We start from the raw sequence: 25,508 nt of genomic DNA on the forward strand, positions 1-25,508 counted from the left end.
TTTTTTTTTCCACCCCAGAATCAAGCGGTGATTGTCACATCAGGGAAAGGAGTGCCCAAGGACAAATGGTACTTCTTTGTTTCTGAACCATGCATTTTACTTTTGGAGACATGCCTTAAAACTTGACTTGAACTACTTGCTAAGAAATTTGTGCATGTCTATCAAAGATCAATATCTTATGTACTCCTAAACACGTTCAGAATTAACTATTTATGGTACAAGGCACTGTGATGGAAACATCTCTCAAGAGTTAATGTAATGGTATTATATCTGCATATGTGTTGTGCCGCTTGCTGTGGTTTCAAATTTCAAAGGAGCATCGAGACTTAGTCAAGGAAAGTAGTAATTTAGGAGGTTAGGGCTAGGTTTAAGGTGATGCTGGTAAATGAATTCAAATATTCCCCCCCCCCCCCCAATGATTAGAGCTTTGTCCTAGTCTTGGACCCAGTAAATCTCTTATCTTTTCTAAAGTAACACAATTTGCTCATTGCATAGTAACTAAAGCAATTTTGAGCCTAATGGTCTGTTTCGAATTATAAGGGAGATTAATTAAAAGTTAGCAAATTTCAGACAGAGCAAACTCAAGTTAACATTCCACTCACCAGTTTTTCTTTTGAAAATCCGTGTGTACTGTTTCTAATACAATAGTGTGATGCTTTACATGTAGGTATTCTGAACCCCCTGTAATATTGCTGTGTGGTTTGGGGCAAGTAGTTTTCTCCTTGGGGGCCGTTGTTCCTAATCTTTGAAATGAAGTTAAGTTACTTTTGTGTCCTGCATTTGTCTATAAATATTTTATTATACCGAGAGCCTTAAACTCAGCGCATCAAGTTTAAGGGAAATCTAATCCATCACACAACAAGTGGATCTGTTATTTCTTTTGACTGCACAACAGCAGACCCTGTGTGGGTGGGCGGGTCAGGGTGGTGAAATAAGCTCGGGGCAAATTATCGATTCTGGTGTTCTCGCTTTTAAAACGCTAGATCCAGATCTGAGCCAATGGCGGGGCAGTGACGGGCGGTGGCGAGTAGAGCTGACACCTCGAGAACCTGTGGGTGTCCTCACTCGTGCTGGAGGGGGGCGTGGGGGGGCGATGGCGCAGAATTTTAATTAGGCGATTCAGCTGTCACTTGCCCTCTAGGGATTCCCCTGGGAACCGTGGGGGGGGGGGGGAGGGGTGCTGTTCCTTAAGCTGATTAATTCTGGACTGAAGTCAGAATCGAGCCAGTCGCGGTGACTATCCTGAGGCCTCGGCTTCTGCAAAGTGCGCCAGCGATTTGGGTCAGAAGTTTGGGTCGGAAATCACGAAGCGGCAGGTTCCGCCGGGCCGGGAGGGGGCGGGTCCCCATTCAGCCGGGCGGGTGTGTCTCGGGGAGCGTGGACCAGCGGGACCACAGTTCCCGGAGGCCGCGCGTCCGGCCGCGGGGCGCTCACGACCCAGGATTTAGGGGCGGGGGGAAGACCCTGACAGGTAGGGGTGCTCGGGGGGAAGTTGCGGCGGGCGGGGGAGGGGGCGCGGGGACCGGGGGGGGGGGCGGAGGGCGCGTCTCTCTCGGGCTTTGTTCGCGACCGGGCCAGGCCCAGCTCCGAGAAGCCAATTAGATCCCCGCTGGGGGATCATCTGACTCCGCGTCCCTCGCCAGGAGGGGCTTCGGCGGGGCGGGGCGCGGCCGCCGGCTCCTGCGGGACCCGGCGGCGGGCGCTGCGGGGGAGTCCCGGGCTCGGCCGCCAGGCTCCGCCCCGCGGGGCTTCCCGGGCGCGCGCCGCCCCGCCGTGTCCGCGCGCCACGCCCCCCTGCTCGCGGGCCGCGTGCGGAGCCGCGCGCCCCGGAGGCTCGGGGACCGTGGCGGGCGGCGGCGGCGGCGGCGGCGGGCGGAGCAGCAGCAGCCCTCGCGGGCCATGTCTTCTCCGGCCGTGGCGAGGAACTCCGCGGGAGCGAGCCGGGCGACGGGTCCCCGGCCGCGGAGCCGGAGCCGCTTCTGGGAAGTGGGCGGCGGCGGCGGCGGCGGCCGCGGCGAGCGGCTGGAGCGCGCGGCCGCCGAGTCGGAGCGCTGGGAGCTGCTGCTCCGCCGGGGCGAACTGCTGGCGCTGGGCGGCCACCTGAAGGCAGCGCTGGAGGCGTACGCGGCGGCGCTGCGCCGCGGGGCCCCGGTCAGGCCCGAGTGCCTGGGCACCCTGGTGGACTGCCTGGTGTTCAACTACCGGCTCCGCCACGGGCTGGGCTGGAGCGCGCCGGCGGCCGCGGCGGAGCCGGGCGCGGGCGGGCTGCTCAGCTGCTCGGGCTGCCGGGGCTTCCTGAGCGAGCCGGTGACCGTGCCCTGCGGCCACAGCTACTGCCGCCGCTGCCTGCGCCGGGAGCTCCGCGCCCGCTGCCGCCTGTGCCGCGACCGGCTGCCGCCCGCCGCCGCCGCCGCCGAGGCGAGCGCCCCGCGGCCGCCGCCTCTGGCCGCCGCCATCGCCGCGTCGAGCTTCCGCACCAGCGTCGTGCTCAACCACCTGGCCGAGAAGTGGTTCCCGGGCCAGCGGGAGCGAGCCCGGGCCGCCGGCCGGCTCGGGGAGCTGCTGCACCAGGGCCGCTACCGGGAGGCCCTGGCCGCCGCCTGCGAGGCGCTGCGAGCAGGTGACGGCGCGGGATGCGGCGCGCGGGCCCGGCCCACCTCCCCCTCCCCCTCCCCCACCCCGCACCCGCGGCCCCGTCCGCGTCCCGCCACGCGCGACGCCCCCCGCCCTCCGCGGCTCGCCGCCGGGCGCCCGCGACCCCACCCCGGGACGCCGCCCGGGCGGCGGGGCTCGGGGTCCTCGACGGGCCGGGAAGGGGGGCGGCGCCCCGGGGTGCTTCGGTCACAATGGGGATCGCCCTTGGAGCCGGCGGTGACGCGGCGCGGGGAGGGGCGCCCCGGCGCGGGGTTCCCCCCGCTTTGAGGCCCCAGCCGCGGGCGGGCGGGAGCACCTGGAGCCGGGAGCGGGTGGCCCGGGCGAGCGAGGTGGGCAGCAGCGGCGCGGGCGCGGGTGGGAGTCGGGTGGCCCGAGCACCGCTCGCCGCCGCTTCCTCTTTCCGGGAAGGGGCCGCTCTCGGGGGGATCCGCCGCGGGGAAACTCCAGCCCGGGAAGGGGTTCGAGGATCGCCCCCCCCCCCCGCCGCTCCTCCCCGCCCCCCCTCCCCGAGCCGAGCCTCAAGGCGTGCAACGTCTCCCGACGTCTCCCATAAAAGTCACCGGGGCAATTGGAAGCGGCGGGAGGGCGGAATTGCATAAGCGGGGGGTGGGGGGGCGTTGTGTAACGGGTGACGTCCGGTGGGCGTGGCGGGAGCGCGGCGCCCGCACCCCGCGGGTCCCCGCGCCGCGCTCGGGGCTCGGAACTGCCCCGGGAGGTGCTGGGCTCTGCCCCGCGCCGGCCCGGCCCGCTGGGGCGCCACGCGCGCGCGGGTTGGTTTAACCTGCCCGTTTCGAATCGCGCTCCTGGCATCTGCGGTCGGGCGCTCACTTTCGAATGCCCCGGGTGCCCGGGGAAGGCAGGGCGGATCGGAGTTTTAGTCTTGATCCTGCCCTTGGGCCCGGGCCTTTGGAGAGGGGCTTTTAGCAGTGCCCCGGCGCCCCCCTCCCCCAGTTCATATCAGTTTGGGTCTCCTTGCCTACAAGTAACCCTTTGGTCCTAAGATGCTTTTTTTTTTTTTTTGAAAAAAAAAGACAGAGAAGCAGCATTGCCCAAACTCAAACTCTGGACCACGAGAAGCTGGATTTTCTTTCTTAGATCCGCGTTTCTCAACCGGGGGATTGTATTGCCCTTCTCCCCGCCGGTCTGGAACAATATCTGGAGACGTTTTTGGTTGGCACCCCCGTGGGGGTGGTTGCTAGTACATCTTGTGGGTAGAGGCCAGGGAAGCTGCTGAACGCCGTCCAATGCACAGGACAGTCGCCCACACAGTTATCAGGCTCCAAACGTCAGTAGTGGCCCTGTCACACGCCCGCGATAAATAAGCGGTCTATCAAGATGAGTGTGTTGCCATGGAATAATACTTGAGAAGAATCAAGGAAATGTCTAAAATAGAAACTGATGTTAGGTGTTAAGTAAATTTATGATCTCACTAACAAAGTCTCTTCTTGAGCTCTTTCATCCTAAGTGCTTAGTCATTTCCATCTAGTGACTATTGTTATTTAATAGAGGTAGGGTTGAAATCACAAACCAGGCATTTTTCATATCCTTTCAGTATCTGTGTGCGGAGGAGGCAGTTATAAAATGGACGTGAATGATCGCCCGGAGCAAAAGAGAACTTGGAAATAAAAAATTTTGGTACAGACAACTCTGGGTAATTCAAGTACCAGTAGGGAAGCCTGACTTGGCTGTGGCTTGTACCTTAGCTATGACCTAATTCTAAACCCATCTTCAAGGTAGGGCTGTGAAGTGACTTACCCAGGGCCAGGCAGCTAGAAGACTCCAGTTCTAAAGGTTGGAGGAATCAGTCTTGTCTTTCTCACTCACCCACTGAAGAGAACAGATTTTCAAGGAAGCTTTTTTTTTTTTTAAAAAAAAACTTAGAATAAAGGATTAAATTTACGAGAAGGCTTGAATAAGATGAATTACCATGGACTCAAGTTATTTGACCTTTGAAATTGTACTTTTCATAAGAATTCGGGGTGTAATCTGTGGACGAAGAACAGTGATTTTGCTCATTAGAGTCTACCTTGGGCTGGAGGGATAGCACAGCGGTAGGGCATTTGCCTTGCAAGCAGCTGACATGGCCGACCCGAGTTTGATTCCTCCGCTCCTCTCGGACAGCCTGGCAAGCTACCGAGAGCCTGGCAAGCTACCCGTAATGTATTCGATATGCCAAACACAGTAACAACAAAGTCTCCAATGGAGACGTTACTGGGCCCGCTCGAGCAAATCAATGAACAACGGGAGGACAGTGACAGAGTCTACCTTAACATTTCATAACCAATAATCTTTTTTGTGTGTGTGAGAGGAGAAGGGTTGGGCCACATCCCCAAGGCCAGGGATCACTCCTGGCAGTGCTCAGGGGATACTTTGTGGTACCATCAATGGGGTCCACTGCCTGCAAGGCAAGTAAGTGTCTTACCCCTGTTATCTCTCTGGCCCAGTGACCAGTAATTTTCTAATTAAGGAAGATTCTTGATATTATGTTGAAGATTTTATTATCTTTATTAGGAAAAGAAAAAACCCAAAATAGGCTTTCTGTATTTTCAGTTGGCATAGACAGCACATGGGAGTTGAGCTACTTTAATCAGCTTTTGCAGATCTAGAACCCAAGTCTTCCAATTTCTGGTTCATTAACCCATTTCTCCTCATTTTTAGGTTTTTAAAAAATACATAAATTCCCATACTGGAAAATGGGTCTAGTACTAATGAGGATAGTTCTTTTTAATTCCTTCAATTTGTAGTGCAAAGCAGGAGGGGAGTATTACATATTTATAAATTGAAAGGCATGCATAAAAATAACATAAGTACACTCAAATCTATAGGTAGCCAATAACTTTTGAGAGTTTGCTAGGCATTTGAAATGTTTTTTTATGTAATTGTACAACTATAGTTCTCAATGATGCTTTCATTATTGTTGACACGAAAAAACCTTCACTGTAATTTCTTCATATGATTCTTAAAATGAAACAAGTAAATACTATTAGCTAGAAAAATAGATCTAGTCTACAGTTAGCCCACACACATCCAAATTTATCCCTGTCAACAAGAAAGGAAAGCTTGGAAACCTTTGCCAAAACCAGAAGTTTCCCATTGAGATTACATAAGTTTCTGTTGAATTGAAATATATTTAGATAACATTTAATCCATTGATCTTTTGGTATTAACTTTCAGATGTTTCATAACTTTCTGTCTTTTTAGTATTTAAAGGTATTATGTAAAAGTCTTTTCTGTATTGAATCTTGAGTCTATTGAAATTATCCCACTTTGCCGTTTCCCTTTTATTTTTAATGAGTTTTTACACTGTTTTGCTGCCTCCCTGTGTACAACCCCCTTCCCGCAACGAAGACAACAGAACAACCTATTTAATTTATAGGTTGAACTGGTATAAAAAATAAAGGTTAGGAGGGGAGAACATTTTATTTAAAATAGTTCATTAGAAAAGAATGGTCTTGTCATTAATTATATAGTTTGGACTCTTACCAGGTATTTCTGCATTCATCCTGTCATTTGATCTTCATGAAGAATACTGTGGAATACTATTTTCCTCGGAAGTTAATGAAGGGAACTGGTTTTGCCTTTGATTTTAGATATTAAAATTGAAGAGAAAGGTGCATTGTGACCTAATGCTTAAAGCCAGGCATCCTGGCCGCTGAATGTGTGTGTGTTGACTGAATATGGATTCCACTGCTGCTCCATCTTCTGTTTAGGTTTTCTTGCTTGCAAAGTAAAAGTACCTACCACATAGTTAGAGCAATAAGAACAACCTCTTAGGCCTGTTGTGAGAATTATGTGAATCCAAACAGGTAAAGTGCTTTGAGTGGTACAGAGTAAATGCCCAATAATTATCAAGCTATTGAAAATGTAAAAGTTGTGCTACAGCCAGAAGATTTAGCTAGAATTGAAATCTTAACCATATAATTTTAAGTCCCAGTCTTTACTTTCTACGACACTAATAATGTATATTACCAAAGATAGGTTAAATCCTGATTTTAGCCCCACAAGTTAGTAACACTTTTGCGTAAGCTAAATAAATGAGATTATGTACTTCTGCAAAGTTTCGATTAAAAAGAGTACTCAAATTATATGTGAATACCAAAACCATTTAAAGAAAACTGGTGGTAGGGTTTTTAATATGTTCAACTCAACAAGGTTAACGTGAAGAGTTGTGAATCTAATTACTAAAAATTTATTTCCTAACTTATTCCAAAGAAAGAATTTGAAAGGTAAACATTGACATTTATTTAATTTTACAGTTTGCAAGATATTTTCACTTCTGTTATTGTAACTGACCCTTGTAAAGATCCTGTGAGATAGGAGGGCAAATATTAGGACTTCTAATGAATAGATGAAGAGCACCAAGAATTCTAAATAAATTTTTAAGGGGCTCCCGGAAAGCCAAGAGCCAGCTAGGTGACTTGGGGACTCACCTAGTCCCCAAGTCAGACTGGGAGTTCAGACTGGGAGCTTGTGCCTACAAAGCGTTCTCTGGGCTCCAGCCCTCTCTCTCCCTGGGGGACTTTGACGATAAGTAACCAGGTCAGAAATGAGAGTTAGAAACTCACAGCTAAGTGTAAAGTTGATTTTAGCTGTCACATAAAAGATATTGTAATATCAGCATCAGTAACAATAAGTGCATTTCTGTGAGTGTGTGTTCAGGCAGAGGACTGTTACTGTGTCCTATTCTCATGGCAGCCCTAAGATGTAGCCATCATCATGTGGCAGGTGAGGAGACAGGGGTTCAGAATTAGGATCAGAAGTCAGGCCTCTGGAATCTAGCAGTCACGCTCCTAGTTACTAGATCAGAGTAGTATTTGAGCTTCATTAACCAGTCAATAATTAGTGGCTTTTCGTTTAACATGCTAACCAAGCCCACAACATGTACGTTGAAGTAATCAAAGCAAAATAAGAGCAGAAAAAAAGTTGCTCTTTTGAAATTCCTGAGCTTCCTCAGTATTTTTTTTCCAGGCGGGGCGGGACAGGGGCGTGGGGGGTGTGGAGGTGTTTGGGCCATACCTGACTCAAGGATTACTCCTGGAGATGCTTGGGTACCATTTGTGGTGCTGAGGATCAAAGCCAGGTCACGTGTGCCCAGGACCAGTGCCTAATCCTCACAGTCCTGCTGTCTTTGTGGCCCTCAAAACAGGAAAGCGCAACTCTGGTGAATGCTTGCACCTCCACTCAGGAAGGCCTTGGGTAGCTCAAAATTAGTGTTCTCAGGTGGATGGGATTTTCTTTCAATTAATAAAAAAGCAAAAGTGCAAACAGCCCATAACTGTAGGTTCTAGGGGAGAAAACAGGAGCATGAATTGAGGAGTGTGAGGAGACAGGATCTTAATAAATTTCTTGTAGTTCAGCAAATATTTGTGAAAGCCAGGATTTGAGGACAGAAAAACAGGAAATAAAGGAGGAGCTCAGAAATAGATTTCAAAATTAACTGCTCTGAACACTGACTGGCCACATTCTAACACTTAAATTGTGCTCCCATTTAAAATTCACAATTTAAAAATTGGCTGAGCCCCGATCTAAGTACTTTGCATATGTTAACTTTCATCTCAGGTAACCTGTTAAAATGCCGAGCAGCAAGCACGCGGGAGCCAGACTGTCTGAGGGTCTGAGGGAGAATCGTGAATTCTCCTCTTACTAGTTTGATCTTGGCAAAGTTACTTTAAACTCTGCTCGGTTTCCTTGTCGATAAAAGTGTGGATGGTGTTAGACCCACGGAGGGCTATTCCAAAGGTCACCTGACAGTACTTAGTGATTTTTAAAACAATAAAATCCTTGACATTAGAGCTGAGTGACTGAGGTACAGAGGTGTTGAATAATTGGCCTCAGGTCACAGGAAGTAGAGGACCCAAAAACTGAACCCCGGGAGTATGACTTCCAGCCACAAATGGAAGGTAAATCAACTTCAGGCCATGAATTGAACTCAGGGGTATGACTCCTGGGGATGGGGAGTGGAGGGGAAGATCTTGGGAGTGGGGAGCTGAGGTAAGAAAACTTGACCCAGATGAGAGAGGTAGGTAGTGTGTAGGTAGGGGTAGGTAGAGGTAGGTCGTGTGATGATGGTGGGAGCAGGAGGTAGGCAGTGGGAACTGGTCTAGGGGAGGCGGGATCCTACTCGCTAGCTATTAGTTGGGTCTTCAGGGGGGAGACTGATCAGGAATAGGAGGTAGACTGGAGGGATGGGCAGGAGCCAGCATGGAAGAAACGGTGTTTTGTTTGTAGGTGGGAAGACCACAGGCAGGGGAAAGCTGAAGGCAGGAAAGATGAGTTAGCAAAGCTTACTTCAGTAGCATTACAGAGGCTTGGGGTGTGTGCGATGTCTAGGAGTTGGACAAGCGTGGGCAGACTTGAGAAACAGAACTGATAAAGTTGAAAGCTTGCTTGGGGGTCACTGAGATAATACTTTTTCTGGGCATTGAACAGTTTAGAAGTTTGATGAAACTGAATTTAGACTAAAAAAAATCAGGATGGAGCCTGAGCTGTAATACAGCAGGTAAGGTACTTATCAGCCACACATCCAACCGGGGTTCAATCTCTGGCACCCATATGGTCCCCCAAGCCCACCAGAAGTGATCCTGAGCACAGCTGGATATAGCCCTCAAACAGAATCAACAGTATCAGTGATTAAAGTCTGGGAGTTAAATCGGGTCTAGTACCATAGACCCAGATCACATCTTTTAACTCCTCTTCAGTACATGGAGTCTGTGTCAGGCATTGGCTAGGCACATTGGCTTACCTGACTGATGGAAGGGTGGGACTCGTCCACCCCTCAGGGGACACTAAGCCTAGAATAGATACTGTTGCTCCTTCAGACCCAAGACAATGACAGCCTAGGCTGATTGCTCTTTTTCACAGATGTCTTTTGCAAATGCTTCCGATGACTCAGAAGGGCCCCATTTGATTCATTTTGACCTCTCCCCCCTTTTTAAAAATAAAAGCCACAGGGGCTGGAGCAATAGCACAGTAGGTGGGGTGGTTGGTTGCCTTGCATGGGGCTGACCCTGGTTCGATTCCCAGCATCCCATATGGTCCCCTGAGCACTGCCTAGAGTAATTTCTGAGTGCAGAGCCAGGTGCGACCCAAAAGGCAAAAAAGTGAAAAATAAAAGCCACAGTCCAGAAGTGCTTGGTTGCTGGGGAGCACTGCTCCATGTGGCTGTGAGAGCCTGAGGGTTTGGTGCTTTCCGATGGTGCTGTGACCACGGGAGCTCTGGCCAGCTGCACTGTGTCGGGCGCAAGTGGGAGAGCAGGTGTGTATGATGCCCAAGCATTATCCCTGGGTCCATGCAGTTCCTTTTAAGCATTAAACGTCTGGAGTAAAAAAGTCAGGTGACTTGTGTTTTTCCCCTCCTAATATCCCATCGATGTCTGAAATTCTCAATGAATTTTAGGGAATTGGGGAGCAGAGGCTTAAAATATGACCATCTTATCACCACTATTCAGGGTATATTTCCCCTGTTCCTGTAGACACTAACTTTTTTGGTTTTGCTTTGGGGACATGGCTGGTGATGCTCTCGGCTCACTCCAGGCAGGGCTGGGGATTGAACCCAGGTCAGCTGTGTGCATGGCAAGTGCCTTGCCTGCTGTACTCACTCGGGCCCCTTCATTAACTTCTAAGGCTCCTCCTCCACCCTCTTTTGGGGGAGTCTCAATGACTTGATTGTTTCTGCATTGAGGAGGAGAGAGGATAGTGTCCTTTTTCACTTGGTGGTGGTGGAGACATTTGGTATAGATGGGCTGAATCTTCACACTCCCTTCAGTGTACCATAAAAATGACACTAATCCACAGCTGCTGTACTCACTGGTTCTGAATGGGTGCTGTGACAGGTGTGACACTGGGGGGAACTTGTGAGAGACAAAACCAGAAACAACCAGAAAGCCCAGTGTGGGGGGCGGGGGCAGGAGGAGAATGGGCTGGAGGAGAGGGAGACTGGCTGTCAGGGATGCTCCTGGAAGAACCCCAGCCGTGGGTGGAGAGGTGCCTGTCACGTCTAGAGCTACACACTTTTCTACCTTGAGGGTTTTCTCCCATTTGGGGTGGGAGCGGATTTCCCTGGGGCAGTTCAGTGTTCCCATGCCAGGGCCCTAGGGCATGGTCTGCACTGGGCGTTGCTCAGGGGGTGGAACTGAGGCAGGTTTTGTGTAGAGGTTTGCGCCTTAATGGACATCTCGTGCCCCTACAGCGTAAGGGTTTGGATTTGATGCCCGTAACTAACTACTCTTGGACGGTCCTACAATGCTGCTCTCCATTTTCTCATTTCCACGTGTGCTTACATGTTGCTATTTCACAGCACAATAGGCATTTCTCATTAGATTGTAAGTTCCTCAAAGGTAGGGGTAGTCATGGTTGAACACCTGTGAGCTCTACCATCTACCTTTGTACTAGGACTTTTAATTTTTTTTTCAAAGACTTTTTGAGTTTTTTGTTTGTTTGGGGGCCACACCCAGCGATTGTCAGAGCGTACTCCTGGCTCTGCTCACGGATCGCTCCTGGCAGGCTCAGGGAAGATGGGAATATGGCAGGCACTTTTTCTTTTTTCCTATTAGACACGGTGGTTTTACAGTACTGTTACAATAGGGCATCATACATACCATTTTACTTCCTTTCAGTACCCAGTTCTTGTGAGGATTTTTTATTTTTTGCTTTTTGGGTCACACCCGGCAATGCACAGGGGTTACTCCTGGTTCTGCACTCAGGAATTACTCCTGGCGGTGCTCAGGGGACCATATGGGGTGCTGGGAATCGAACTTCGGTCGGCCGCGTGCAAGGCAAATGCCCTACTCGCTGTGCTATTGCTCCAGCCCTTGTGAGGATTTTTTAAGGCAGGGTTTCTTTGTGTGTGTGTTGGGGGTGAGGGCTAGGGTGGCCACACCCAGCGGTGCTCAGGGGTTATTTTGACTCTGCACTCAAGAATTATTTCTGGCAGTGCTCTGGGGGGACTGACCATATGGGGTGCTGGGAATTAAACCCAGGTTGGCCCTGTGCAAGGACCTGGTGTCCTCTGGACTGTCGCTCCAATCCCAAAGGCTTTTTAATTTTATAGAACTTTCAGTTTCTCCTGTGTGTTTGTTCAAATATGATTTCCAGTTGCTTTAGAATAGAAGACAAAAGAGAACAATATTCTTTGTCTTTTTATTTAGAGAGTAAACATTTCTATGAAATACTAATTTTATTCTTTATTAATTTTCATTGGTATAAATTTTAAGAAGCAGAGTAAATCCAATTCTCAATTATCAGCAGATGACAACAGGCCAACAGGCCTTCCTAATTGTTGAATCACCTACGGGAAAGAAATAATTTAAAAACAGACTAAACTGGGGTATTACTCAAAGGTTTTATGTATTTATATGTATTTAAAGAAGGCTTTACATGTCTTGATGCTCTCCTCATAATGAATATTCTATAAGCATGCAATTTTACAGCTTCAAAGAACACAAGAGTCAATCTTATAAAAGTACTGAAAATTAGTTTGTTGCTTAGTCTAGTTCTTAGACTCTGTATACCTGTAGTAATTGCATGTAGGTGACCTAGCCACGTGTAGGCAGTTCTTAATGCCATTGGATTGTGATTTGGTTTCTTATGTAAAGATGTAGTAGATAGTGAGGTTACGAACATGGGTTTTTCCTTTCAGAAATATTTGAATGTAAATCTGTTTTGGAGCGATCCAATAGCATTCTTGCTAATGGCAGACATTAATTTTTGACCTCTTATAAATGCTGACTCTTACTAACCCATTTTCTCCAGAATCAGGACCATACCAATTAGGGCCTCAATTAGTCTTCTTTTTACCCTGGGAATTCTGTGTGCATACAGTTGTTTGTGAAGATTTGGAAATTAGAGAATAAAAGTTAAGATTTGTAATATAAAGACAGTTGCTAAGACTGGTATCATTAACTTTGTAAAATGCCGTATTTTGAGAAAATATTTTTAAAAATGTTTTTTTTTTTTAACTTTGGAGGCTTCCCAAGTGGTGCAAGAGCTTCTGAGGGCCACTTCCGTGATGTTTGGCTAACCATGCCAGATGGCCAAAAACTAAGTCCCAAGAGTAGGGTGCAGCTTGGGCCCTGAGGTGCTAGGGACCACCAGGCAGGGTCACTCCAGTAGTGCTCGGCCTTCAGGGCTCCATCGGGGGATGGAGGGAGGCCATGTGGTGCTAGGGATAGACTCCCCAGTATAATCTCCCCAGCTCCCAAACCTTATTTTTCAGGGGAGATTGTTTGTATTACGAAAATAGCTTCATTATATTGTTGTTGTAAACTTATTGTTGTTGTTGTTTTCTCAATCTAGGGACCAAATTCAGTCTCAGTACCCATATCCAGTTCCTGAGCCATTAGGGCTGTGTCCAGCAGTGTTGGGGTCGTGTGTTGTAAGGGATTGAACTCTGGGCTCTCACATGCTACTCTTGTGCCCTACCACTGGGACCCTGTTCTTGGACCTAGAAACTATTTTTTATAAGTGTCTCTTGTAATGATGTAGAGAAGATAAAATGTGTAATCGTGTTGTGCGTGCAGTGTTTGGTTTTCAGCTTTTACTTGAGGGATTATTGAGTCAGTGTAAAGTCAGTAGGATGTAGTTTGTGGATTATATGCAGTGCCCTTCTAAAAAATACTGAAATTTGTGTCAAATATTTCTTTCAGAGCCCAGCGACCTGACTCTGAAAATTTACAGAGCGGAATCATATGCTGGTCTCCAAGAGTTTAAAGCAGCTGTTGAGGATTTGAATGCAGTTCTCTTTCAACTGCCAAATTGGCCTGAGGTGAATTTATTGTCCTACATTTGCGTAAATTTTAATGTTTAAACTGTAGGGAACATTGTATGTTCAGTTATGGTTAAGGTTCTTAACAGAATAGATTGCTTTTCAGTTCAAAATATATTGAGCTGTAGAAATCTTAAGTTCAGTGTTTTAACCAATTGAACCCCTTGTGACAAGTTTTTAAATTATAACTTTACTTCTTAGGACTTAATAAGAACCTGAACTTAAGGGACAGAAGGAGTATTATACAAAGTTTCCTTCAAGAGACATGCTTGGCCGTGTTGTGAAGATGAACCCGGACTGGCCATAAATGGGAGAGGTTTATTAAAGGAGAGCCAGGAGGTCCTAGAGGTTGGGAAGGGGATGAGATGTTGCAGCAAGATGCAGATGAGATAGTGGCATCGGGGGTTGCCTTATTCATAGCACTGTAGCACTGTCCTCCCATTGTTCATCCATTTGCTCACCAGACCCAGTAGCATCTCCATTGTGAGAGTTGTTGTTACTGTATTTGGCATATCGAATACGTCACGGGAAGCTTGCTAGGCTTTGCCGTGCAGGGGAGATACTCTCGGTAGCTTGCCGGGCTCTCCGAGAGCGGCAGAGGAATCGAACCCGGGTCAGCCGGGTCAGCTGAGTGCAAGGCAAACACCCTACCCACTGTGCTATCGCTCCAGCCCTGCTTTATTCATAGTTGCTTAAAAAGACTAGAGATCCATATATAATAAATCCTACATTTCCGAATTCTCCCTTTTTCTTTTTTCAAATTGATAGAGCAAATCAGTCTGTCTCCATACATGTCTTTAAACCAGAATCTATTTTTTTTTTTTTTTTGCTTTTTGGGTCACACCTGGGGATGCTTAGGGATTACTCCTGGCTTTACACTCAGGAATCACTCCTGGCGGTGCTCAGGAGACCATACGGGATGCTGGGAATCAAACCCAGCTCAGCCGCGTGCAAAGCAAATGCCCTACCCGCTGTGCTATCGCTCCAGCCCCCCAGGATCTATTTTTTATGTAACTTTTTCTTCTGTTGAAAGCAGCATAGTAAGACTTTTAACATTAAATAAGATGGCCTGGGATGTGGTTCAAGTGGTTAAGTACGTGTCATTGTTGAGCAAGACCCTGGGTTCTACCCTAAGTACTGCATTTCTTCCCCCAAGCACCCTGCCAGTAGCCTTGGAATAGTGATGAGTTGGCCTACACAGTCACAGTAGAAATAAAAATGGGCTTAAAAATATTAATAAAGAAAGTGATATAGATTTCATGATGACATTACTGGTTAGAACTAAACCAGTTTTATTGTATTCCCGTGTGTGTGTGTGTGTGTGTGTGTGTGTGTGTGTGTGTGTGTGTCTGGTGCCATGATTGAACCCAGGGTCTCAAGCATATAAGCAGGTCCTATAATGCTGAGTTACATCCTTGAACACTACAAGGCAAAATCTGTCTTAAGAGTAAGAGGGGGTGGGGGGGAGGCGGGTCCTTGGGACGCTTGTGTAGGGAAGTGGGCTCCCTGGTGATAGATGTAGTGTTGGAATGATGTACATATGAAACGTAAAATTGACAGTATTGTAAAGCCCAACAGTATTGACAGTATTGTAAATACACAACGTTAAAACTGTTAAAAAGGGAAAAAAACCTCTGGACTTAGTGACATGATGCAATTTGAAATGTGGTTTTAAAGTGATCTTCTAGACCTCAGGAACCCCTTACGTGCTTCTTTGGGGGTATGCCTTTAAAACATGAGAGTTCAGACTCCCCAGGGAATCATAACGAGCATTTCTGAATTGACCATTTATTTTTCTGGTATTGATTATTTTAAGAACAATTGTATCAATAATAGTTGCATGCATGTACTTTTTTGCTTAAAGGTCTACTTCAGGAAAGGAAAAGTACTCCACGAGGCTGGCTTCTTAGGTGATGCCTTACAACTCTTTCTTCAGTGCTTAGCCCTTGATGAAGATTTTGCACCTGCAAAGCTAGAGGTAGAAAAGGTCGGTCTTTACTTCTGGGTCAAGAACCACTTTTAATTCTCATGGGTATCTTGTTTTTCTAGTAAATTTATTTTCCCTTTAATAAAAAAAGAAAAAAGTCGTTTATTATAAATAGCTTAAGGTAAGTCTGAGATACACGTCTTTTTAAAAATATGCTCATTAGAAAGTTGAAATAAGAATATATGGAGTACGTTGGTCAAATTTACTAGTGATTTGACAAGTGATTTTCAAGTTCATGTATTTAGTGTATGGACTTCTTACTGAAAATCAGAACAAATCATTCACAGATTTAAGTGTTATTTGTGCTAAGTTAAATTTAGATGTTCCCTAATAGTTTGTTTGATCCAAGACAGACTAATCATTCTTAATTAAACATGGTGTCATGATGTTCCTGCTTAGGAATTTTTATTGACTTTCTTCTCCTTTCATTTAAAGTCTAAACTTTGCTTGCTATCTATGATTGCCAATGTACACACACACACACACGCACACACACAAAGATATACCCTGATATAATTGTAATACCCAGGCACTATACTGTCTTCAGTAACCTCAAAACACCTATGTTACTACCTTATTTTGGTATTTCTTAAACTTTTTAAAAAATTTTTTTGCTCAGAATCACCTTTGGTGCATAGTATGATCCTAGGCTTAGCACAGGCCTTTGGAATCAGAATCTCTGGAATTGGGGCATTGTTTAACAGGCACCCCAGCAGAATCTTAGGCACCCTGATATATGAGAATGTTGAATTTTTTCTCATATCCCTAATTTTTTCTTTTTTCATCCTTGTGTGATGTATATGCATACATGCTCCCAAGCCCCCGGATAGTGCTCAGGGACCTCTGGTGCCCATTCCTGATCATACGCAGCCAAATGGACTGATGGCCCCATTCTTGGATTGGCCATGGGGTGTTGTCAGGCCAGTGGTACTGAGGGACGTAGGCACACATTTTACAGTGCTTGGAGACCTCTTGGGCTGCACCCGATTGTGCTAAGGGTAGCAAGGGGTCATGTGGTGTAGCGATTGAACTTGGGTCTCTGCATCAAACTCCTGACCATTTGTCAGTGTTCTTGCATTTTTTTTCTTTTTTCTTTTTTTTTTTTTTTGCTTTCTACTCCGGCTTTGCACTCAGGAATCACTCCTGGCAGTGCTCAGGGGACCATATGGGACACTGGGAATCGAACCCAGGTCGGTTGCGTGCAAGGCAAACGCCCTACCCTCTGTGCTATCACTCCAGCCCCTCAGCAGTGTCCTTGTCCCTCTGATGTCTTAGAATCCAGCTAATATTGGCACATCCTCCTGAGAGATGTGTTTGCGTGTATATCCTAGCCACTAATTTAACCAAAAGAAGTTGCTGTTGTTTTTCATGAGTCTTCTCTCTTCATGTTGTTTCCCTTGTGCTATTGCACATGTTTGAAAGTCACATTTTTGCATTTTCCTTGCTGCTGGATAGCCTTAATTTTTCTGAAAATAATGTTTTGGTTCACAAGGTGAGGTAAATGCAAAACAACTGGTGATTTGCGATACTTGCCTTTGGTAAATTGTGGTATTATTTTCTTTTTTAAATCTAATATAATACATAGATTTTTAGAATTTTGAGAAGTTGCACATCATGGTGCCTGCACCCCAGTCAGGATTTAGAGTATTTCCAATAACCAGGAGGAGTTTCCTTCTGATCCTCATGGGACGCCTCTGTCTGCATCCACGGGCAGTTGCTGTCCGAATTTCTATCACAGAGTCGTCTTGCCTAGTCTAGAAAATTAGAGATAAGGGATCATGTAAAATGTGTTCTTTTGTATCAGTTTTCTTTTCCTGCTTAAACATACTATTTTTGAGATGCAGCTCTCTAAAATAAGTAATTTTTATTTTTCACTGATAACTAAATTTTCCAGCAGATGAACATACCACGCTTTGTAGTTGATAGTGATTTTAATTTGCAGTGATTGAACATTCTTGTAGAATTCATTTTATAGACATGTTTTATGTCTGTTTGGATTCTGTGGGTGTGTGTCAAGTAGAATTTTTTTAAAATCAGATAATATGAAGACAAGCACATGTTTTTAAACGTTTGTTCACTAAATGGGGTATTGCTTGAATTCCAGCAGGGATGCTTACTTGCCTTTTTATTTTCATGTTGATGATTCATGAATAATTCTAGTTTTTTGTGTATATGAGAGATAGTATGGTTGAAAAACCAAATCTCTAAATTTAGACTTGAAGAAATACTCATTAAAATGTACATATTAATAAAGTTTATTTGACATCCTCCTCCAATTTGATTTCCTCTCATTTCCGTTTATACTTCGTGTATCTTAACTTCCTTGGTTTGAGAGTTTTCTATATATTCTTTTGCTGCTGTTGTTTTTGGTTTTGAGCTGCACCCAGCGATACTCAAGGATAACTTCTATCTCCGGACCCAGGAATGACTCCTGGTTGTGCTTGGGGTGCTGGGGATTGAGCCCAGGTCAGCCGTGTGCAAGACAGTCCTTGCCTTTGGTAAATTGTGGTATCGTTTTTTTAAAAATCTAATATAATACACGGATATTGAGTTTGGAGAAACTGTACACCCTGGTACATGCACCCCAGTCAAGATGTCCGCAGCACTGTTTTCTACATATTCTTGATAGAAGCATCCAAAAATTTGCAAACTACAGACGCCTGCAAGTTTTAACTCCCAACTGTGTGGGGAGCTTCTGGTTGGTGCTCCCAGCCCAGTGCTGGGCAGCAGCGACTGGGGATTAGTTGGTTAGTGGGAAGCAAAATGCAGTGTCATTATATGGAATTTTAGAGACTTGTACTTAGAATTCACATGAGCACTAAGTTCAGCCTTAAAATATTCATTGAGGTGAAGATAGGTAAATTATCGTAGGTTCAAATTTTCTTTCTCTTACCATCTCCTCTTTATATGATCTTTTTGTTAAAAAGTCACCCTCTACCAGGGTACATTCCCAGTCCACCAGTTTAATTATTGTCGGGGCTGCCTTTTGAATAATTTTTCTGAGGAGAATTTAGCCTCACCTTGGTTTTGCAAAGCTCTTTAATCCACTTGGCAGTTCTGCTCATCATGTCACTTAGTTCCTTTCCTACTCCTTATAAACAGTGTCTGCTGCCCATTTTCTAAAAACTTTTAAATGTTAAATGTAGATAATTATTCTTTTTGGGGTTGCTGTTGTTTTGGAACCACACCTGACAGTCCTCAGGGCTTACTCCTGGCTCTGTGCTCAGGGATCATTCTTGGGATTCAGCCCAGCTTGGTCACATGCAAGGTGAGTGCCCTATTTGCTGCTGTACTATGTCTCCAGCTCCAAGATAGTGTCTCATAATTTCTTCTTATTTCTTACAGATTTTATGTGATTTACTATCACCTGAAAACGTCAAAGAAGGCCTGAAGGACTCTTCCTGGAGTTCATTATCGTGTATTAAAAACAAACCTTGTGGCTTTCCTTCAGTAATGGAAGAGTCGAACTCTCCGAGTGAACTTAACCCAGAGCAGGTAAAGGTGGGTATAGTTTAGCGTATCTGTTTCCTTGGAGGTGAAGGTTCTTCACTTTCCTTGTTTCAAGGACTTAGAATCGCTGAGGTGCTTTTAACCTGTCAGGTCTTCTCTTCGTAGGATTTTGTCTGTTGCTTTTTGTTTTTATGCTAAAACAGTTTATGGAAAATATTTGTTCATTAAAATTTTAAGATGCCTGAGTGTCAGAAAATTTTCAGTCTCTTAGAAAATGTAGAACAGTTTATTTATTTTAGTTTTCTTTGAGTAGGAGCAACTATATTGGGCTAATTGCTTAAACCTCATTATAACATAAACCAGCTTTATAGGCTGGGTTATATAAATGCTGTCCAAAATTTAACTTGCCAGAGTTTTAATATTAGAATTTGGTGATGTTAAATGAACAATAAATATTGTGAGACATTGAAAACTCATTTTGGTTTATTCTTGTCACGCAATGAAGACTTGTTAAGTACATTTTTGTTTATTGTACTTTTGTAGAATGAAGAAATACTAGAGGTCACATCAGAGCCTGTCAAAGGAAGCTTAAACCGTGCTCTGTCAGCACAGGCTATAAATTCAACAGAAATGCCTGCCAAAGAGGATTGTCTAAAAAGAGTGTCCTCAGAACCTTTGCTCTCTGTTCAAGAAAAAGGTGCCCTGCTCAAGAGAAAGCTGTCTCTTGTTGAACAGGATATGATTATGAATGAAGATGGAAGAAATAAGCTTAAAAAGCAAGGAGGTAACAATTTTGCTCTTACCATTTAAATTATATTTACATATTTAGAATGGTCTTCATTTTTTTTTTTATTTCTAGAGGAGAAAACCTTGTTTTTTTTTTGTTTTAATAGAAACTCCCAAGGAACCCTGTACATTTTCACTATCTGATGGTGATATTCCTGAAGAATTAATAGATGTCTCAGATTTTGAGTGTTCTCTCTGCATGAGGTAAGTGTACATACTTTCATAAAAGGAATAAACTCTAAGCTGTAGATTAGGTAAAAGCATTAATAAGCTATGTACACTAACAATACAGGAGTAAAAAGTTAAAGAAATTTTACTCCTTGGGTTACTTTTTATAAATTGGACAAAGTTACAAAAAGTTTCTTTTTTAGAAAGTAGGGTCAGTATTTTCATAGTTTATATCAGTTGTTTTAAGAATCAGTGATTTAAATATAAAAAGTGTCTGGGGAGTTGTAAAAGACCGTAAAGTTTCTGTGTAATGTTATTGAAACATACACATTATTTTAGATTTAAATGTGCATTTCTTCATGGTTTGTTTTTTATGTATCGTGACTGCCTCAATTGGTCCAACTAATATTGGTATTCCCATAAAGGATTCTAATTGTGTATTGTATGTGTGCGACTTCTCTTTTTTATGTATCGTAACTATGAGATTCTATTTACTCATTAGCTAAGGATTTCATTAAGGAATTATCTGCTTAAAATTCTAGAAGGTTTGAAGGAACATTTTTCATTTCCATAAGTTGTAGTGAGTCAAAGGAAAGTGTAAGTAAGAGCTGGCCACACTTGGCTGGCCAGTACTTGCCATTTTCCCTAGTGAGTTCCTTTCCACGGAGCCTAGGCTGTTTCATCTCTGGAAGGATCCAGTTAGAACAGATCATTTTTAAAGTACCTGTACTTCCCATGGTAACTCTAGGAAATTCAGAAGAATCATGTTTCAGGAAAGAGAATGCCAGTCAAAAATTAATTTTTTCTATACTGTTTGCATATTACATATTAGATTAACACTAATGTTTTTTTAGAATCCAGCTATAAGTTTTACTGGATTTTTTTTTTTTGGTATTTTGGCCACACCTGGCAGTGCCCAGGGCTTTTTCTTGGCTCTGTGCTCGGAGGTCACTCCTGTTAGTTTGAGGGACCATACCTGGTGCTGGGGATCAAACCTGGGTCAGCCACAGGCAAGGCAAGTCCCCTACTCGCTGTTCTATCTCTCTATTAAGTCTTACTATTTTTTCATGCTTTTTTTGCCCGGGGGGGGGGGGGTGTGATGAGGGGACATACCCAGTTGTGCTCAGGGATTACATCTGACTCTGCATCAGGAATCACTCCTCGTGAGCTCTGGGGACCATATGAGGAAACAGAGGTCAAACCCAGGTCAGCCCTGTGGAAGGAAACTGCACTGTACTGTCCCTCCTGTTGTTCATTGATTTGCTGGCGTGGGCCCAGTAACGTCTCCATTGTGAGACTTGTTGTTACTGTGTTTGGCATATCGAATACATCACAGGTAGCTTGCCAGGCTTTGCCGTGCAGACTAGATACTCTCGGTAGCTTGCTGGGCTCTCCGAGAGGGCGGAGGAATTAACCCAGGGCGGTCGGGTTGGCTGTGCGCAAGGCAAGTGCTCTCCCGCTGTGCTGTGGAAGGAAAGTGCCTTAATATGCTGTACATCTCTCCAGTCCCTCGTCATGATTTTTAAATGAATATAGTAGAGTAAGGCTCTTATGCACTTAGCAAGAAAGCTAATTTTAAAAAGAGGATAAAATAGGAATTGATATGCTGGTAGCTATTAGTGATAAATTTTACGCTTCTTTTTGCATCAAGTATTTGAAATTGGTGCGTAGCTTAAATTTTGTGCACATCTTATTTTGGGCTATTCGGAGTTCTTAAGTGGTAAGTGATGATAGTATCAGTGCAGTTCTAGGCGCGAGGGTCCTTCTGTTGCTGAAGGACTTTCAGATGTTCAGGAGCGTAGGATCGTGTCCGTCACAGTCCTTTCCGTCTTCTCATGCATCCATCTCCTCTCTCCTGTAATAGAGATGATTCTTAGAGCTCAGTGATTTGTTTAGCTTTTTCCAGTGGAGTTTTTTCAGTGTGGAGGCTAACATGTACTTTGATTGGTTTCAGGTTGTTCTTTGAGCCAGTAACAACCCCTTGTGGACATTCATTCTGTAAGAACTGTCTTGAACGTTGCTTAGACCATACACCATATTGTCCCCTCTGCAAAGAAAGCCTGAAAGAGGTAAACCTTTGTGTCCTGTTCTGTTTATTGCTCTTATGTGTGACAGCATGGCTTGATTTCTCTTTATTTGTAGAAATAAGTGATCATCCTATTCAGTGTGGATTGCCTTTTATGTGCTGAGTGACCTAAGTGTAATAATTCATTAGCCATATGTCAGTGTTGGAGAAAAATGCTTCCCAAGTGAGAACTGGAGATTAAGTGCCCTGTATTTAACAATTTTAACCAAGAGATATGTTGTGGAGAGAAAGAGTTTCAGTTTTAATATTTTTGGGAAACCTTAACTGCCTTTTCTCCCACCCTCAGTAACAGGCCAGATTTCAGGCCTATTCCCATCCCTTTTACATCTAGAGCGACATTCCAGCTAGACTTTCTGCATCGGAAATACTCTGCGTCTACGCTGTCTCTTGACATGGCGACCTCTCATCACGTGTTGCTGTTAAGCACCTGAAATGTGGCCAGCGTGACTGAAATACTGTAATCTTCATTTTTATTAGTGTTAGTTTAAGTTCCAGTAGGTTACCATGACTAGTAGCTTTCATCAGTCAGCAAAGCAATAGAGAGTGGAGGAATGGAAAGGGGAGATTGGGAGGGACACTTCGTCCCGTGGCCCTTCCCAGCACTCATTACCTGAGAGGGTGATAATGCATCTTAGGTGCATGCCACCCCCAGCCCTCTGCATGACTCCTGCTGACGGAGAGCCACAGGAGGACGCCAGAGCCTCCGTCCCGGTCCCAACCGCGTGGAGCATTTCAGTCTGGGAAAGTGATTCTGTCTCTGGTGGCTCACTGGACATCTTAAAGATAAAGGTTTTTCCCAGATATGAATGAAAAATTACAAAATGTTTTACTAATGATCTATACAGGGTTATCTTCTATGTAGAAAACGCAACTCTACAGATAACGTAATAGTATATACGAATGGTGAACATTTAACATGGGTCTTATGTACAGTTAATAAATTACACTCAAATCTCTCTACAAATATTCAGACCTAGGAGGTAAATGATACTCTCATCTTAAAGTGTTTGTTACATTTTCAACTCATTACTTAGTGTTTTTATTTGAAGTTCTCTTTCCTGTGAATCCAGGGTTTTTAGATACAGGAATTTTTATAACGTTCAGATTAATAATTAGATACATTGCTCTAAATTTGAAGATGCTCATCTTGAAAATGCCTGAAGGTTGAAGAGGGGGAGATACATTATTTTAAAATATATTATTTAAAAAGAACTCTCCTGGGTTCTGACTCTGAAGATACCCTGTAAGATATACTTGGTAAATTCTAAGTTTATATTAAAAAATTGATAACAAAGTTTCACACTTGTCATTTTATTTTGTTCATTTTTCATTTTAATATCTCATAAAGCTATGATTTTTTTCATAGCAGCATAATAGTCCAATAATTTAAACATTTTCCTATTGTTGGGTATGTAAGTTGTTTTGTTCTCTCTCTCTCTTTTTTTTAAATATACCATACTTTGCATCCGTGACTACTAGGATAAATTCCTGGGAGGTGAACTACTGGATCAAAGGCCATGTATTTACAAAACTATGAAAACCAATTGCTATACTTCTTATTTCCCCCAGAAACAGAGTATAAGTTAGATTTCTGTTGATAGTGAAAGGTTATATTTTTCCAAATTTAACATATGAATATTAACTTTTAAAACATCTTACTATATAGAAAATGGTAATAAAATTATTTTTAAAATATCTAATGTAATTTGATTAGTTTTAGAATAAACTGTACATTAATATGTATATGTATTGTCTGCCTCTTATCTAGTCTCAAGCCCAATGATTCTCAGTGTGTTCCCCAACCAGCAACCTCTGGATTGCTGGGAGCTTGTTAGATAAATGAATTCTCATACCCTACTCCAGATCCACTAAATCAGAATTCTGGGGTAGGACTCAGCAGTCTGCATTTTCCATGTTCTGAGACATGTCGAAAGTGAAGAGCGCTGCTAGAATCAATTTCTCAGCCCCTGACATTTGTTACTCTTATTTATTTTTATTGCATAATGATAAAACCCTTGTTACTAGATTTCAATTTAAAGGATGGCTCCTTTTAATTTTATTTGTGATTGTCTCCCAAGAGTTTTTCCTCATTACTTTTTATTAAGTAAATACATAGTGGAACTTTTTTTTCTTTTTGTCCAAAGTTCTGTGGACACTCTGACCTAGCCCCTGGCCATGTGCTCCGTTCTGTTTAGTAGCAGAGAGATACTCCATGCCTGTCTATGTCACAGGACAGGCTGTGGTAAATGCCTCGCATATGGTAAAGGCAGTCAAGTATGGGGTTCTTGGGAGACGGAGGTATAATTAAGGGAGGCCTTATGAGAAAGATGAAATTGGCAGTAGACATTGAAGGAGGCATTGAGAGAGAGGGAATGAGGGATGCAGTTGGAATAGAAAATGGCACAGTGGCACAAGGGTATTGAGAGAGGGACATGTGTATCTTTTTATGTCGAATCAGGTAGTGGATCGTTCCTATAGGGTAAGCGGCAGCCACTGCAAAGGCTCAGAGGGCTCCAAGGCCAGAGGGAGGGACTATTACTTGGAGCCTCTGTCACTGAAATCGGAAACCAGAAGAATAGACAAACTTTTTCCCTTTTTCTTCTTATTATTTTGTTTTGTTTTGTTTTGGGGTCACACCCAGTGGTGTTTAGGATTTAATCCAGGCATTGCCCTCAGGGATCACCCCAGGTAGGGCTCCGGGGACCATATGGGATACTGGGGTTTCTGGGGATCTAAGCCAGGGCAGGAGCAGAAACTGATGGTACAGTGGGTGGGGCGCTGACCTGCATGCAGGGCAAGTGTCCCACCCACCGTATTATCGCTCCAACCCCAGTTGATGTACCAAAGGCCCTCCCGTTGATCATCGATTTGCTCGAGCGGGCCCAGTAACGTCTCCATTGGAGACTTTGTTGTTACTGTGTCTGTCATATTGAATTTAAACCTTTCTTAAATAAGGCAAATACATTGGTTTATTTGTTGCTTACCTTAAGTCTGTTTCTTAGCTAAAAGGCCGGTTTCGGGCACCTGTGAGCTGTCAGATAGAAACTGACCTTTGTAGCATGGACGAGAACAGGGCAAGACTGACTCTGACTATAAAGGGTTTGTGATACTAGCAGGACCCGGGGCTTCTCTCTGGTGCCAATTCAAGTTCCAGCCATGGGTTTTTTTGCTCTTGAGCAAAGCCTCAGATAGGTTGACCTGTCTAGCATCATCCATTGTAATGCTCCCCTTCATTAATTCAGTTGATTCAGAATGGATTGTATAAATATGTAATAAAGGCTTTCATATATCAGTTAAACTGTTTTACCTGTTTTATGCTGTAGGAAGAAAAACTACTGGAATGTAAAATAATATTGTCTTTTAGTATCTAGCAGATAGGAGGTACTGTGTCACACAGCTGTTGGAAGAATTAATAGTGAAGTATCTGCCTGATGAGCTGTCTGAGAGAAAAAAAATATATGATGAAGAAACTGCTGAACTCTCACAGTAAGTTTCTTCTCATAAAAATGAACATAATCAAATTATGAACTACCATCCCTTAAAATAGAAAGGGGGAAAAAAACCTCACAGCAGGCTGGATCCTACTTGTGGTTCCTCTTAGTCTAGCCAGAGCC

The 25,508-nt window shown here is 44.5% G+C and overlaps 1 protein-coding gene across 1 annotated transcript in view; it reads left to right on the forward strand.

Annotated features, from left to right (window-relative positions):
* Window positions 1-1,682: 1,682 nt before the first annotated feature.
* Window positions 1,683-25,508, forward strand: part of LONRF1 (LON peptidase N-terminal domain and ring finger 1) — a 34,092-nt gene continuing 10,266 nt past the window's right edge. The window contains exons 1-8 of the mRNA XM_056114165.1: window positions 1,683-2,620; window positions 13,299-13,417; window positions 15,282-15,404; window positions 18,750-18,899; window positions 19,398-19,638; window positions 19,748-19,844; window positions 21,763-21,877; window positions 25,259-25,380. Coding sequence (XP_055970140.1) covers window positions 1,900-2,620; window positions 13,299-13,417; window positions 15,282-15,404; window positions 18,750-18,899; window positions 19,398-19,638; window positions 19,748-19,844; window positions 21,763-21,877; window positions 25,259-25,380 — 1,688 coding nt within the window. The 5' untranslated portion in view covers window positions 1,683-1,899. The remainder of the gene's footprint in view (window positions 2,621-13,298; window positions 13,418-15,281; window positions 15,405-18,749; window positions 18,900-19,397; window positions 19,639-19,747; window positions 19,845-21,762; window positions 21,878-25,258; window positions 25,381-25,508) is intronic.

The sequence above is a fragment of the Sorex fumeus genome, unplaced genomic scaffold (genome assembly GCF_029834395.1).
Source record: "Sorex fumeus unplaced genomic scaffold, SorFum_2.1 ptg000024l, whole genome shotgun sequence".
NCBI lineage: Eukaryota > Metazoa > Chordata > Mammalia > Eulipotyphla > Soricidae > Sorex > Sorex fumeus.